The following is a 16,187-nucleotide window of genomic DNA, read 5'->3' as shown; positions in this document are numbered from 1 at the left end:
TTTTATCTCTAACATATATGACCCACTGAAATGCTGACCAATGTATTTCAAAGTTGTATCCCACTTTATTTATTTTTTAAAGATTTATTTATTTATACAAGAACTGGGGTACAGGCCAGAGGTGCGGGAGGGTGAAAGGATTCATCAGAGACAGAGCAGGGAGCAGAACAGGCAGACGAAACAAAGACACTGCTGAGGGGAGCAGCAGGAGCGGCAGGAGAGGTCTGCCGCACCATGTGGGAATCTCCCCAGCTGGCCGAGAAACGAACCAGCACTGCAGAGGCTGCGGACAGCCTCACAGCACTGCGCTCAACCCACTGCACCACGAGGGAGGCCCCTACTTTATTTTTTAAAACTTACCGTAACTTATTATAGGAATAGATATTTTTATCATAACTATTGACTCTATCATAACCCTAGCAGATCAAAATAACTTAAATTGGGATGGTCCATCACTCTTGATTCATATAATTCTAAGCAAATACGTTTTTATTTTCACTTCTCACCACATTGTTTCAGCTAGAAAAAAATGAGGTGATGAAATTACAATTCATAGTTATAAGTAGAATACAGGTGCTGTGTGTATATCTAACTCAGCTCATCCATGTTAGTCAGGCTCCTAAGAGATAAGGTGACTGAGGATAACTGCACAAAGACAAACCATTTCCTCTCAAATGTTTTTATTCTTAGATGCAGTTATGAAAGTTTCTTTTCTTAAGAAATGTAAAGAAGCAGGACTTCTTAATGACTTATTTGAAGCAATATTAGACAAACTTCATTCAATTCACGAAAGACTCATGGATGAGACGGCTTCAGAATCAGGTATGGATATAGCAGCATTTCTAGTTGAGACTTCTCACAGACCTACATGTAAAACCACACAACCCCCCCCCCCCCCAAAAAAAAAAAGTACACATTTTCTTTCTGTGCTGTTCTCTTTTCCTTCTTTATCCCATTCTTGAATAAAATTCCTAGCTCCTCATCTCTTATGCTTTATAAATAAAATGGATGTAGGTAATTCCCAAGCTCATTAACTTTGATGTACTTGGTGCCTTGAAAGTTATGATGTATTGTCCGCAGCGCTAAGCTGAGAGTGATCACCAAGAAAATGGGCCCATTCAGAACCAGCTTCAATCATACATCTGCACCCTCCCCAGACCCCAGTTGTAGCTAAGACCTTAGAGAATGGTGTGTATCATTTCATAGTTTTGATTTCACTCAAATTCTATTTCTCAACAAACCAAATGGCTTTTTTTGTGAAGTAGAAAAGAAGTAATTTTAATCTTTTGATTGATGGTATGGTAAAATTTGACCTTTCACAGAGAGTGTTTGAGAAACAAGTTCCATTCATACAGGCAAATATAGAACCACTTAGCCTTCTTAAAACCTATAATTATGAAGTTAAAAACCTGACTATAAATACAGCTATAGTAAAATGTTTGTTAGTATATATTTTATACAACAATGTAACATGATTATCAAATGTAATATTATAGCATTATGTAGATCTGCATCATTAAAAATTGACATCTGTAAATATATTAAGTTCACCACTAGAAGTCCAACTCTGGTTTTCATCATACAATTGAGTCCATTTACCCAGTTTCCCCACCCAATTTCCTCTTTCCCCTTCCCTTCGGGTAACTACTAATTTGGTCTTAAGTCTAAAAGTTTGTTTTATTTCATTCCTTCTTTTGTCTGGTTTCCTTATATACCACATGAGTAAAATCATACAATGTTTGTCTTCATCACCCTTTTCACAAAGCTTAATACTGTCCATCTGTGTTTTTGCAAATGGCAGGATTTCATTTTTTATAGCTAAATAATATTTCATTGTGCATATATACCAATCTTTATCCATTTATGTGGCTGGGCACTTAGGTTTTCAGTTCTTGGCTATTGTATATAATTTGCAATAAACATGGAGGTGCATATAGCTCTTGGAATTAGTGTTTTTGTATTTTTTGGGTTATCCAGCAGTGGGATAACCAGATTGCATGGAATTTCTGGTTTTAGTTTTCTGAGAAGTCTCATATTATTTTCCACAATGGTTGCACCAATTTATAATCCCAAAAACAATGTTCAAGGGTTTAAAATGGATCATTTTATAGGACAAAACCCCAAAAGTGAAATTAAGAACAAACATTTCCAAAAGCACATCCTTTACCTTCTTTTATTTTACTCTTTTCTCTAGACCAAGTACCTTTCAACTTGAGCATGCCTCTCAAAATCACCTGGAGGTCTTCTTAAAATGCAGATAGCTGGGTCTCACCCCTGGAGCTCTGATTCAGAAGATGTGCTAAGAATTCGCATTTCTCACAAGTTCCAGGTGGTGCTGCTGGCACTGCTGTCTCACACTAATGTTCTACAAGGGATGACTGCTGTTATTCCTTCCTTTGGGTTATTTGTGTCTTGGGGTGTTTCTGCCTATATAATTTATTTAAATTACAACTAAATGCTTTCTCTCCCTCCAGACTATGAAGAAATTGGGACTTCACTTTTTGACTGTACATTGTTTGAAGACACATTTTTTGATTTTCAAGCAGGTATATGAGTTAAAACTGAGTGGCAAAGTTTATAAATATTTATCATACATATTGAAATACTACTCCTTGGGTGGTTAAAAATCATTTTAGAAGAATGTTCATTGTTTTAGTACATGAAACACCATTGAAAAAACAATGTGACCCCTAACATACACACACAAAAAAAATAGGTATGCAGAAAAGCTGCACCCAGTCAATGCAAACAGCAGTTACCTGGAGGAGGCTGGATTATAGTGATGTCTTTTGTCTTTAGTGCTGCATGTATTTCCCACATTTTCTACACACAGATAATCCTTCTGTAATTAGAGAAAACATTTGAAAAAAGTGAAACAAAACTGAAAAATTGAAGAGTATCTAGACACCATGTTCAGGAATTAGCAGGGTGCTAACTAGCCTCTAAGCAACCTCTGTTTTCAGGCACAAGGCTGTGGGGAACAGCGAGGCTGCAGGCCTTCTATGTGGTATGTTATACACAAATTTCAATTCTCCCAACATCAATCTTCAAATCTAATGGGGTAGTGTGTGACTGATTCTAAAGTTCATCAGGGGGGAAAAATGAGCAATAAAGAAGAAATTTTTAGAAAACACCCAGTGAGGGCACAGATTCAACATTTCTACAACCTGCTCACCATCGTTTAAAACACCTCCAAAACAGGCTAAATTCCCACCTGCTGTGAGTGTCATCTAACCTCTCTATCAAGGCAGCCACACACAGCAGAGCGGCTGGGCTTTGTACATCCGAGTGTACAGGTCACTCAGAATTTGATATAGATGGGCTCCCTGAAGTCACACACACTGCGCCCTACATTCTTTTCCAGGACATGTCTGTCCAGCAAATGTATTAGGACAATAGGTTTCCCCTGTGAAGAAATTAGTCCATATCTCTGTCTCCATACACACAAGCCTTTCTCATTTTTTTTTTAAAGATTTATTTATTTATTTATACAAGCACTGGATACTGTCAGAAGTGCACGAGGGTGAGAGTATTCACCAAAGCCAGAGCTAGGAACAGAACAGGCAGACTGACGAAGTACACTGCTGAGGGGAGCAGCGGGCGGCAGGAGAGGTCTGCGCGCCATGTGGGACCCTCACCCTGCGGCCAGGGATCAAGCCAGGGATCAAACCGGCGCTGCAGAGGCTGCGGGCAGCTTCACAGCGCGGTGCTCAACCGCTGCGCCACCAGGGGAGGCCCCCTTTAGCATTTTTTCATCATTTCTCACCAGCAGGAGAAAGTTATTTTAACTTATCAAAAATAGTGAATCTTTTAACAGTCGCTTGAGAATGTCTACATCCTGCTGAGGACAGCATCCATATATTTTATTTTTTTAAAGGAGCCTTTAAAATCTTATTCTGAGGGCCTCCCCAGTGGCACAGCGGTTGAGCGCTGGGTTGCGAAGCTGCCCGCTGGCTCTGCAGCACCAGTTCGATCCCCGGCTGCTCCCCCGCCACCGGAGGAGGGTCCCACATGGTGCGCAGACCTCTCCTGCCGCCCGCTGCTCCCTTCAGCAGTGTACTTCGGTCCTTCTGCCTGCTCTGCTCCCCGCTCTGGCTCTGGTGAATTCTCTCACCTTCCAGCACTTCTGACTGTACCCAGTGCTTGTATAAATAAATAAATAAATCTTAAAAAAAAAAAAAAAAAAAACTTATTCTGAAAAGCTTTATTTTGTAGACTTCCTTCTATGTTTATTTTCTTTCATCTAAAAGAAGCTACATACAAATGCTTCCTGTGTGTAACATGTCACTTCCTGGGTGCGTTAGTTGGGAGTCCAGGCATTACAGTGTAGTAGCTGGTGGTGGGGCGCACCCAGAGGAGGCACTGTTTGGAATTACATAAGACCTAAATCAAATGGCTTCACTTTTTTTTTTTTTAAGTTTTTTTTTTGTTTCTTTATAGAGGCATGTTTTATTTATTTATTTGTTTGTTTGTTTTGTTTATACAAGCACTGGGTACAGTCAGAAGCGCGGGAGGGTGAGAGAATTCACCAGAGCCAGAGCGGGGAGCAGAGCAGGCAGAAGGACCGAAGTACACTGCTGAGGGGAGCAGCGGGCGGCAGGAGAGGTCTGCGCGCCATGTGGGACCCTCCTCCAGTGGCCGGGGAGCAGCCGGGGATCGAACCGGTGCCGCAGAGGCAGCGGGCAGCTTCGCAACCCACCGCTCAACCGCTGCGCCACTGGGGAGGCCCCCTCAAATGGCTTCACTTTTGACATCACAACTGATAAAGACTTTCTTGCTTAATTTAGCCTTTGTAATGCCGCAGAAAGTTAACCACAGGTATACAGGTATTCTATAAAAAGATTATATATATATATGTTTCAGTATTCTTCAATTTTGAGGTTTTAAAAAAATGACATTGCCATTGTACTTTTGTTGTTTACAAACCTAATTAAAATAACCTTCTTCCAAAGTTTCCATAATAAAACCTTTCTATTTCTAAATAAAACCAAAAGCATTTATGTAACATTAAGAATTTAATGCATTTTTATGAGAGGTTTGCCCTTATCCTTGACATTCTAACCACATGTGCTCTCCAGTTATCACAGCTCTCTCAATAAATGAATATAGCATGAAGGTTATACAGTCACTGTTTTTGAGTTTTTAAAAATAGACAAAAGGGACTTAGAAAAAGCTACAAATGTATAGGGAATCTTAAAGATTTACTGATTAGCCTTATGTGTGATAATATGAGAATTCTATTCTGCAATAGAAGAAGCAGCAAAGGCATTAAAAACAGTTACTAAAAAAAAAAAAAAAGGAACCAGTTACTGCTCACAAAACTCTATTATTTGGGGCACAACATTGTTACTATGCACTTGCAAGAGGAAAGGGCTAGAACTATAGTTATTTATAAAAGTACCGAATAATCTGAAATAACTCATTTTTCCTTATTGTAGCAATAGAGAATGAAATTCATCAATCTGAAGAAAGGCGGCGGCAGCTGAAAGAAGAGATTGAGCTACTTCAGGACTTAAAACAAACCTTGTGTTCTGTTCAAAGAAACAGAGATACTGCAGTAACTTCTGAATCATCTTACAAATTTCCAAAGCCAGAAAGTCAGGCACAGTTGCAAGCTGGTAGGGAGGACACACACTCCAACCAGTGAACGCCACATGTCTTTAAGACTAGGTTTCTCTTGCATTAGTCTGCAAACTTCATTTCTCACCATCTCTACCTGTTCTTACTGGGTTACATTATATGCCAGTTTGGGTGTTTACCTCCCCCCTTCTATCATCTGAGGTCTACTTCTCCTCTCCACTGTTTCTTGAATTATACTTGAGTAAGTTGGATCATGCCTTCCATCTCTCCCACTCTTTGGTAGCTCCCAGCTGGTGCAGTCTCTCACTCCAGAGATCTAAATTGATTCCAGTAATAGGCCAGGTGCTTCCCCTGCAAACCCACCCAGGGAGGGAGCATGTCCTGTTGTGAAGTCCTAACTGCTGCGCCCACGGGTCTCACCTCCCAGCTCTCCCACTTACTACCTCTGAGAGTACTTTTCCTCCATGGCCATACTCGGTGTAACCATTGTATCTAGCTCTCCGAGGCCAGGGACTCACTATTTTGTGTTTCACTTATTGCATTCCCAGCTCCAGCATGCGCTGCCACTGTTGATTAGCTGCATAATAATAAGGACATAAACTGTTCTTATTTTTTGAGACTAGTTCCAGCTTATAATGCCTCTTAGAGATAAGTTTGAAACTTACTTTACTTGAATCAAATTTACCTAAATTTACCTCTCTTCTTGTCATAAAGTTTGTTTTTTAAATTTCTTTTCAGATATTCACCACATAGGTATACATCATCTTCAAAATAAACATTTTTTTAACTGTAAAAGTATATGGCCTTTTATTTTTTAACTTATTTATATATATTTTACATCATTTTTGTTCATTTTTAAACAATGTTTGTACCCCATAGAATGTTTGCTCCCCATAGAATTTCCTGCACCAATCCACCCGTGACCATCACCACAGTCCCCTGTGCTCCTCCCTCCCTCCCTCTGATCCCTCTCCCTCCTCCTCCCCTGCAGGATGTCTCTGGTTTATAATTGTCTGCTTGTCTTTGTTTTGTTGTGTTTTGTATCATTATTATTTATCCCCCTGATGTCTTATTGGGTTCCCCTATATTCCTCCTGTAAGTGAAACCATCAGGTATTTTTCTTTTTCCTTCTGACTTCACTGAGCATAATTCCTTCTAGCTCCATCCATGTTGCTGAGAATGGCATGAGTTTATCTTATTTGATTGCTGAACAGTAGTCCATTGTGTGTATGTACCACATCTTCTTGATCCAGTCTTCTATTTTTGGGCATTTGGGTTGTTTCCAGGTTTTACTTATTGCAAATAGTGTTGCAATAAACATAGGGGTGCAGGTATCCTTTTGAATTAATATTTTTGTGTCCTTTGGGTAGATCCCTAGGAGAGGAACTCCTCAGTCATATGGTAGCTCCATTTTTAGTAGACTGAGGAAATGCCACACAGCTTTCCATAGTGGTGGGACCAGTTTGCACTCCCATCAGCAATGTAGGAGAGTTCCTTTTTCACCACATCCTTGCCAACATTTCTTGTTACTAGTTTTATTTATGTAGGATGGCCATTTTAATGTTAATTCTTCCGTCCATGAGCAGGGGATGTCTTTCCATTTCTTTGTGTCGTCTTCTATTTCTTTTAACAGTGTTTTATAATTTTCTTTGTATAGGTTTTCACCTCTTTTGTTAGATTTATTCCCAAGTATTTGATTTTTTTTCAGTTATAAAAAGGGACAGTTTTCTTGATTTCTTCTTTATATTGATTGTGTATAGGAAGGCTACTGATTTTTGTGTGTTGATTTTGTATCCTGCTACTATACTAAACTGGTTGATTATTTTGATTAGTTTTTCTGTGTAATTTTTAGGGTACTCTATGTCCATATCATCTACAAATAGTGACAGTTTTACTTCTCTCCCTATTCAAAATAAATATTTTAAACTGGATATTTGAGTATTAATGGGAATATGCAAGAATAAAAAACAATTGAGTTAGGATTTTTTCAACCTAACAATATTTACATTTTTATGCTCCAAAACAATTTCTCACCCCTGAAAACCTCACATTTCTCACTCTTCTCACACTTCTAAATTTCTACCACAGTACTCTGATTCATAATCATGCTACATTTCAAAATGAGTTTGACCTGACTCCCCAGCATAATGTCTGGCACATAAGAAGTCAAAGAATTTAATTGAAGGAAGAATATGCTATAGATGAAAAAAGAACATTCCTATTGCAAAAAAAGAACATTCCTATTGCAACAGCAACTCTTGTCCAAGTTATTACCTGAGAGACAAAATCTAAATCTGTGGTTTTCAAAATTCAAATGACCAGGAGCACTTAAGAAACTACAGAAATGAAGTCTCCAGAATTCCAGATCCACTAAAGATTTCCCCTGGTCTGAATGATTACTGTAAATTTAACTTACTGCACTGAAATTATATCCTATAGCACAGCTTGTCTGAGTAATAGTTTTGTTTTGTTTTTAAGATTTATTTATTTATTTATTTATACAGCACTGGGTACAGTCAAAAGCGCAGGAGGGTGAGAGAATTCACCAGAGCCAGAGCAGGGAGCAGAGTGGGCAAACTGATGAAATACACTACTGAGGGGAGCAGCAGGTGTGGCAGGAGAGGTCTGTCGTGCCATGTGGGACCCTCACCGGTGGCCGGGGATCGAACTGGCGCTGCAGAGGCTGCGGGCAGTTCAACCACTGTGCCACTGGCTGCCCAGTTCAACCACTGTGCCACCAGGGGAGGCCCTGAGTAATAGTTTTGATGTCTGTTGTACGCAGGCTTTTCTTTTTTTTTTTTGGTTATTTATTTTATATAATTCTTTTTTTTTAAAACAATAGCTTTTTAATAACATTTTCAATTTTATGTTATGTTAGATGAGCACAAACGTATCATAAAAATAAAGCAGGTTTTTTTACATAATTCATGTCAAATTAAATAGCCTCTTCACCGATTCTTTGTACTGAGAAAGGGTATTTTCATTTTCCCCCTCATTCTTCAGACTAACAACAGACTTCTTGTGGTCCTCAGCTTCTTTAGTGCCCAGGAGCTCTTCTTTACCTACTTGCAGATGTTTCTCAGCAGCTCTAATTTGTAGAAGAGTTTCCAGGACATTTTTTTTCTGAGGAGCTGTTGTCCCATGTATATTCTTCCATGTCAGCTTCAGTCTTATTTTGCTCCCATTATTCCACTTTCCAAGACTCGTGGTACAAAAGTGTCAGTAAATACATTGTATAATCATAATTCTGTCTCCTTAAAGGGCACCTATCAGTTTTGATGGTGAGCACATCCGTGTCCTTGCAGTAGCGCTCTCCCACAAGCTTAATAAATTTCTTCTTTGCATGATCATCTAAATTCAAATTGGAAAGTTTAACCCTTAAGGTGACTACTCCTGTTTTAGGGTTTCGGATAGATGGTCCTGATGGAACATAATCAGCTGTGTCTATTTCAATTGGAAAATGCTTCTCACATTTCTCATCGCTATCTAGTGCAGTTGGCCTGCAGTGCTTCACAGTGCCTTTTAATTGCAACTGGAGTCAAATGCAGAAAATTGGGGATCTTTAAAAGTTCTAGATTTCCCTCCTTGGGCATAGGCACCCCTCTTTTCACAGGATAACCCATTCGAACAGGAAGAGGTACAGCTAAGGGTTTAAAGGGTGCTGCAACGGGATAAACACTGGGCCAGTCCTGGTCAACAGACATTTTCTCTGTCCTAGGAGGTAGTGCCTTTCTTCTCTGGGGCCTTTCATGCTTGTAAGTTCTTTCTGTTGTACGCAGGCTCGGCCTAGGAGCGCGAGGAGTCGGAGACACCTCGGTGGAAAAGGCACGAAGAGTCCAGGTGGCCAGCAGCAAAGCCAGCCATGCGAGGCGGGCGACCGCCGCCATGGTGGCGAGGACGGCCTATTTTATATAATTCTTACATCAGTTTTCATTTTTGCACAATGTATGCATTTTCATTTTGGTTATATTCCCCATACGATTCCACCCCCCTTATTTTGACCCTTATCCCTCTTCTCCTCCCCCCATCTCCCTGCATAGTTTGTCTCTGGTTTATAGTTGCTTGTTGATTTTGATTTTTTCTTTATTATAATTAGTCTTTTTCCTGGTCCCTTACTCAGGTTTTCTAAATTCCTGCTATGAGTGAGACCATCCGGTATTTTTCTTTTTCTTTCTGACTTATTTCTCTGAGCATGATCCCTTCTAGCTCCATCCATGTTGCTGCAAACTGCATGTGTTTCTCTTTTTTGATTGCTGAGTAATATTCCATTGTGTATATGTACATCTTGTATGTCTTTCTCTTGTCTTAGTGCTCTGGCTAGGACTTCCAGTATTATATTATAAAGCAGTGGTGAGAGTGGACATCCTTGTCCTGTTCCAGATCTTAATGGAAATGCCTTTAACTTTTCACCATTGACAATGATATTGTCTGTGGGTTTGTCATATATGGCCTTTATGATGTTGAGGTATGTTCCTTATATCCCGAGAATTTCAAGGGCCTTTATCATGAATGGGTGTTGTACCATGTAGAAAGCTTTCTCAGCATCTATTGATATTATCGTATGGTTTTTATATTTTTTTGTTGATGTGTTGGATTACATTGATTGATTTTTGGATATTGAACCATCCTTGTGTCCCTGAAATGAATCCTACTTGGTCGTGGTGAATTATCTTATGGATACATTATTGGATTCTGATAGCTAAAATTTTGTTGAGGATTTTTGCATCCGTGTTCATTAGAGATTGGCCTGTAGTTTTCTTTTTTTGTGTTGTCCTTGTTCAGTTTTTGTATTACTGTAATGTTGGCTTCATAGAGCGTGTTTGGTATTATCCCTTCCTTCTCAATTTTTTGGAAGAGTTTGTGAAGGATAGGCACTAATTCATCTCTGAATGTTTGGTAGAATTCATTTGTAAATCCATCTGGTCCTGGGCTTTTGTTTTTTGGGGAGGTTTTCGATTACCATTTCTATTTCACTGCTTGTAATTGGTCTGTTTAGGTGTTCTATTTCTTCTTTATCTAGCTTTGGGTGATTGTAGAGTTCTAGGAAGTTGTCCATCTCTTCTAGATTGTTGTGCTTGTTTGCAGATAACTGTTCATAGTAATTTCTGATTATTCTTTTGATTTCTGCTGTGTCTGTTGTGATTTCTCCTCTTTCATTTGTGATCCTATTTATTTGTGCTTTCTCCCGTTTTTCCTTTGTGAGCCTGGCTAGGGGTTTGTCTATTTTATTTATTTTTTTGAAGAACCAACTTTTGGTTTCATTGATCTTTTGTATTGTTTTTTTAGTTTTGATTTCATTTATTTGTGCTTTGATTTTCATTCTTTTCTTCTACTGGATTTAGGGGTTTTTTGTTGTTCTTTTTCTAGTTCTTTGAGCTGTGAGATTAGGCTGTTTCTTTGAGTATCTTGATGTGAGCCTGTATTGCTATATATTTTCCTTTTATTACTGCTTCAAGATCTTTGTTTAAAAGAGACCTCTTCGGTCTCCCTGGTGGCGCAGCGGTTGAGCGTTGGGTTGCAAAGCTGTTCGCAGCCTCTGCAGCGCTGGTTCGATCCCCAACCACCGGCGAGGATCCCACATGGTGTGCCGACCTCTCCTGCCGTCCACTGCTCCCCTCAGCTGTGGACTTCGTCAGTCTGCCTGCTCCGCAATCCCCTCTGGCTCTGGTGAATTCTCTCACCTTCCCACACTTCTGACTGTACCCAGTGCTTGTATAAATAAATAAATCTTTAATAAAGAGACCTCTCTCACTTTTCTTTCAAATGTGATGTATAATCATAATTTGGCACAATGGAGCAATGTGCTTGGCAATTATAACACAAGGTAATATCAGGCAGACCTAAAGCCTACTAGGATTTATACTTTAGCGATGTCAGTACTGAAAAACCATACTCAAATCATGTAATCTGAGCATAATTCTGCCTAATTCTGATCTCTAATCTGAGTCTAATTAATTCTGAGTCTAGTTATGGTACAAAATGTTAACACTAAAAAAGAAAATGTATATAAAGCACAGTGCACATGTCTGCCACACGGGAAAATAAAAGTTCTAAAACATACATATACACACCACACACACCCTTTCCTTGCCAACATTTCTTCCTGATGGGTCCTGACTTGTGTTCTCTGTTTTGTTTTTTTTAATCTTTCTTTGGTAAGATTTATTTATTTATGCATACAAGAGCTGGGGTGTAGGCCACAGATGTGGGAAGGAGGATTCACCAGACAGAGTGGGGAGCAGAACAGGCAGATCTACCAAAATACACTGCAAAGGGGAGCAGCCAGCAAGACAGGAAAAGTCTGTTGCACCATGTGGGTAGTCTCCCTAGTTGGAGTTCGAACTCATGCTGCAGTGGCTGCCAATAGCTTCGTAGTGCTGAGACTTAACTCCTTGTGCCACCAGGGAGGCCCTGTTCTCCATTCTTATACAAGCATTGGGTATAGTGCTTGAGAGAATTGTACACTGCTAGGTCTGCGCCATGTGGGACTCTCTGCAGAGGCTGCAGCAGCTTTGCAACCCAGTGCTCACCATTGCGCACCGGGGAGGCCCTGTTCTCCATTCTTAACAATGGTGCTTATGGTAAACTCTGGAAGATTCATTAGCCTTACCCTCTATGGCTGTGTTTGTGCCACTTACCTGTTGTTTTGGAAATGAGCGAAAAGGACCCTTTGTTTTCTCCTACACAGCCACAGCATCTTCAGAACAGCTGCTTCTCATATTAACTATATTATCAATAGGTTTTCTTACTATTATGAAAAGCTGTTTATATTATTGTGTCAATTCCTGAACATAGCTCTCTTCTCTCCTAATAATGTATTTAGTCCTTAAGGGTAGGAATTGTATCTTTTTGTTATTTATAAGTACCCCCAAAGAATTCAGATATATTTTCTGCTGTATTATTTTTCAGGAGGAATAAAATTAAAGGATTTCTTTGGGTGTATGTGGGGGGGTGGAGGGCGGGGTTTGTTGAAGAACAGCATATTCATTGTGGTTCCTGTTTTCTAGCCCAAGTCCTTTAAAAATCATAGCACTGATTTTTTAAGAACTGTGGCAAAATATGACAATTTCACAGAGTGACCATGTTTGAGTGTACCGTTTCACTGCATTAATTACATTCACATTTGTGCCACCATCTCCACCAACCATCTACAGAATACTCTTCATCTTGCAAAATGAATTCTGTACCTGTTCAACATTAATTCTCCATTCCCTCCTCCTCCCCAGCCCTGGCAACTACCATTCTTCCTTTTTTTTTAAAGATTTATTTATTTTTACAAGCACTGGGGTACAGGCCAGAGGCGTGGGAGGCTGAGAGAATTCACCAGAGACAGAGCAGGGAGCAGAACAGGCAGGACTGAAATACACTGCTGAGGGTTGTAGCGGGCACGACAGGAGAGGTCTGCGGCACTATGTGGGAATCTCCCTGGCCGACTGGGAATTGAACTGGCGCTGCTAGAGGCTGCGGACAGCTTCACAGCGCTGTGCTCAACCCGCTAAGCCACCAGGGAGCCCACACCACTCTACTTTCTATCTCTATAAAGCTGATGACCCTAGGTCATTATAGAAGGGAATTGCAGAGTATTTGACCTTTTGTGACTAGAGTAGTTCACTTAGCGTAGTGTCTTCAGGATCATGCAGGTGCAGTATGGGTCAGAATTTCCTTCCTTTTTCAGGCTGCATATTACTGATTTTTGAGGGGGAAAAGAACAACTCTGTATGCCTGTTTTAACAGATTATTTTATTTATTAATGTGTCATTCTAAACATTACATAAATACAGCCTATATTCTAGAGTATCAAACATTATTCCAGTAAGAAGTTCAAGAGTAGATGAAGGGCTGATTTAAGAAATATGAATACTTTGCCTTTCATTATTACGCCAGGTGAAAAAAGCAACTCAAAGAATAGTTCTCATCTCCTGCTATGACTAGCAACAAAACCAAGTAAAAAAATAAGAGTATTAAAAATAAAAGATACTCAATAGAAGGACATTTCTATTCTCTTCCTACATACATACTCATACAAATTACTCAGTAATCTAACATAAGAAGTGTTTCTTCACTTGTATTACGAACTCAGTAAATATTTGTTGAATGAATTCCCTATGGAAATGGATATATATACTTTAGTTTGTGCTTTTGGGGGGAATTTTCTTTTTCAAGTAAGAGCAATAGTAAACATACTGAAATTCTTCTTTTGTCCTAATCATAAGCCTACAGAACAGTGATTATTACAAACATTATCCATCATAATTAATAACTAAGTTAATGTGCATTTACCAACCTAAGAAAATTCGTACGTTGCAGAACTAATTCTAACCTAATAATTCACTGGGCTTCAATCACTTGCAATATAATTTAAAAAAAAAAATGGGGAGGGGGGAGCTGGGCTTCTAGGTTTGTTATTTATTTCACCTATCAATGAATTCCTATCTTTCATCCATCACCCCCTCCCCCAACACACACTCAAAAACATCACTAAAAACAGTAGCTGCAGCATCTCTTCGCAGTCTTGTTAGTTCCACTCTAAAAAGATATTTAGGCTCTGAGTTCAGATAGGAGGCTGTTCCAAGCAGGAAACAGACTTCAGTAAAGGAGCGCCCATGAATGGAAATAAGTCCGTAGATGAAGAACAGAGGAAAGCTTTGTTCTTAAAGCAAGCTCAGAGGACACACAAAACACCACAAATGAAAAGTTCCTTTCAAATGGAAACTTTTCAGAAAAACCATCATTTGATCCTTTTTAAAAATTAAATTGCACTTAATATTAGACCTAGTACAATTAAAAGGAGAGGAATATCAAAAGTGAAAACCGATAAAGTTTCAAATAAGCAAATTTGTGATGATATTTGGCCTAAAGATAGAACAAATCCCATTACAACCTGTAAGACAGTGGGTTTCCAAAGAACTACTTCTTTGAGTCAGATGTAGCACATCTGATGACCTAGCAGCCATAATTTAGAAGGCAAGAATATATTGAATGTGTCGTTATTTTCCTCTTATGTTAGCATTTATAGGGAGAAGAGGGGAAATTTAAACTTGAGTTCTTGAATTTCATCTTAATTTAACAAACCACAATTAGATAGTATTGCAGAGTCTAATTTAATTTATAAAACAGTCACTTCTATCCAAAGAAAGTTTATCAACTTTTCACAGATAGTTCTAAATTAGTATGTTTTATGTGCTTAAGTCTTAAGAGACATTTTGACTAACCCAGAAATGCACCTTAACATAATTATCATTTCAATAGGTTTAACTCATATTAAACTGAATATTTATTTTGATATACCTTGAGGTTAAAAAAAAGTCATCAGTAGTGCAAACTCACAAACAAAAGCCTCCAGTGACCATACTTATTCCTTCACAGTAAAGCTGCTATACCAGCAACTAATGCAACACTTCAACAACCCCAATTAAAGTCAGGGGCTTTAATTCGAAGTAGGGCCTCTCTATCTCACAATTCACACACTATCCCAACTCCCAGTATCAAAAGGGCTGTTGATATGAGAGCCAGGAGATTTGCCACATACTTCCCCTTTCCAAGTTCAGACGTTCCTCCAAGCAAAAACAAAAAACAACCAGCTGAACTTTCACCCTTTTACAATGTTCCAGCCAAATGTAAGATCACATTTAAAATACACACATCTGGAAACAAGTGTTGTTTAAAATGGGTTCTGGGAAAGCCGTACATCCTTCATATATTCCTACACAGAGAACGGTGTCTCAGATGTGGAGAAAAACCACCTGATGGGTTTTTACCTGCAGAATTACAATGCCCACAGAGCACAAACGATACGCCATCACCCGTGCCCCAGAACACTCACACAAAACCCAGCAGCCTTGGGCTTCAGTTCTTAAAGGCTCCACATCTACTGGCTTTAGCAATGAATTCCTTTAGCAGAGGGCCATCCATTTGCCAAAATGCTGCAGTCTGTGTAACTTCTGTCAAATGATTGATGCAAAACTTAAAGCAGAATTCTTCTAAATCCTGGACACACACAACAAAAATAAAAACAAGAAGAGGCCTTTTTTTATTAACTTCAATTGAATTACTTCTCACCAAACCCCTCACCCCAAATCTCTCACCCTCCCCCGGAAAAGATATTTGAGGCTAGAAACTTCAAACTATGCAAACAAGTGACCACAAACAGGTGTCAGAAAAAGACGTACCATTTACTCAAGGCACAGTAAAAGCAATGGTTGCCCTACTTCAAATCTGACTCTTCTAAGCACACATACAGTCTAGAGGGGAAACGCTTCCTCATGGTTGTCACACAGTCATGCTCAAAGACATTGTTTTAAATAGCTGAAAGCAATTTTAGTCCATCTCAGGAAGTCAGAGAAAAGAATTAAGAAGTCACTCTCTGATTCAAGAAGTCAGAGGAAAGAACTAAGATGTGGGTTATTTCATTTAAGGAAGCAAAGACTTTAATACAGAAAAGTGAAGTGATGTGGTCTCCTTAAAGTAACACAATCAGAAAAAACCCCAGGACAACAAATTCACTTTCATGCTCTCCTAAATAAAAATGTCTTCACTATACAAACCACCAAGAGTAATACACTACAACTACCACCACACTAATTTCTCGATCCAGAAAATATTCACAA

General features: G+C 39.2%; 2 protein-coding genes and 1 pseudogene across 10 annotated transcripts in view; 1 reads left to right on the top strand and 2 right to left on the bottom strand.

Annotated features, from left to right (window-relative positions):
• Positions 1-6,574, top strand: part of SETDB2 (SET domain bifurcated histone lysine methyltransferase 2) — a 90,269-nt gene extending 83,695 nt beyond the window's left edge. For 3 of the 4 annotated variants that reach the window (XM_054701283.1, XM_054701285.1, XM_054701284.1), the window contains exons 8-10: positions 691-822; positions 2,475-2,546; positions 5,439-6,574. In XM_054701283.1, the coding sequence (XP_054557258.1) occupies positions 691-822; positions 2,475-2,546; positions 5,439-5,647 (413 nt within the window). In that variant the 3' untranslated portion in view covers positions 5,648-6,574. The remainder of the gene's footprint in view (positions 1-690; positions 823-2,474; positions 2,547-5,438) is intronic. The other variant, XM_054701286.1, reaches the window with a different exon arrangement.
• RCBTB1 (RCC1 and BTB domain containing protein 1) overlaps positions 902-16,187 on the bottom strand; it is a 71,648-nt gene continuing 56,362 nt past the window's right edge. For 5 of the 6 annotated variants that reach the window (XM_054701287.1, XM_037527290.2, XM_037527292.2 and 2 more), the window contains exon 13: positions 12,325-15,567. In XM_054701287.1, the coding sequence (XP_054557262.1) occupies positions 15,427-15,567 (141 nt within the window). In that variant the 3' untranslated portion in view covers positions 12,325-15,426. Of the gene's footprint in view, positions 2,843-12,324; positions 15,568-16,187 lie in introns of those variants that run through there. The other variant, XM_054701288.1, reaches the window with a different exon arrangement.
• On the bottom strand, positions 7,847-12,001 carry LOC129146850 (28S ribosomal protein S35, mitochondrial-like; annotated as a pseudogene).

Source organism: Talpa occidentalis, unplaced genomic scaffold (assembly GCF_014898055.3).
Source record: "Talpa occidentalis isolate TD23 unplaced genomic scaffold, MPIMG_talOcc4v2.1 talOcc4.5, whole genome shotgun sequence".
NCBI classification, from domain to species: Eukaryota; Metazoa; Chordata; class Mammalia; order Eulipotyphla; family Talpidae; genus Talpa; species Talpa occidentalis.
Note: the sequence above shows the minus strand (reverse complement) of the source record. Positions and strands in the feature narration are given on the sequence as shown.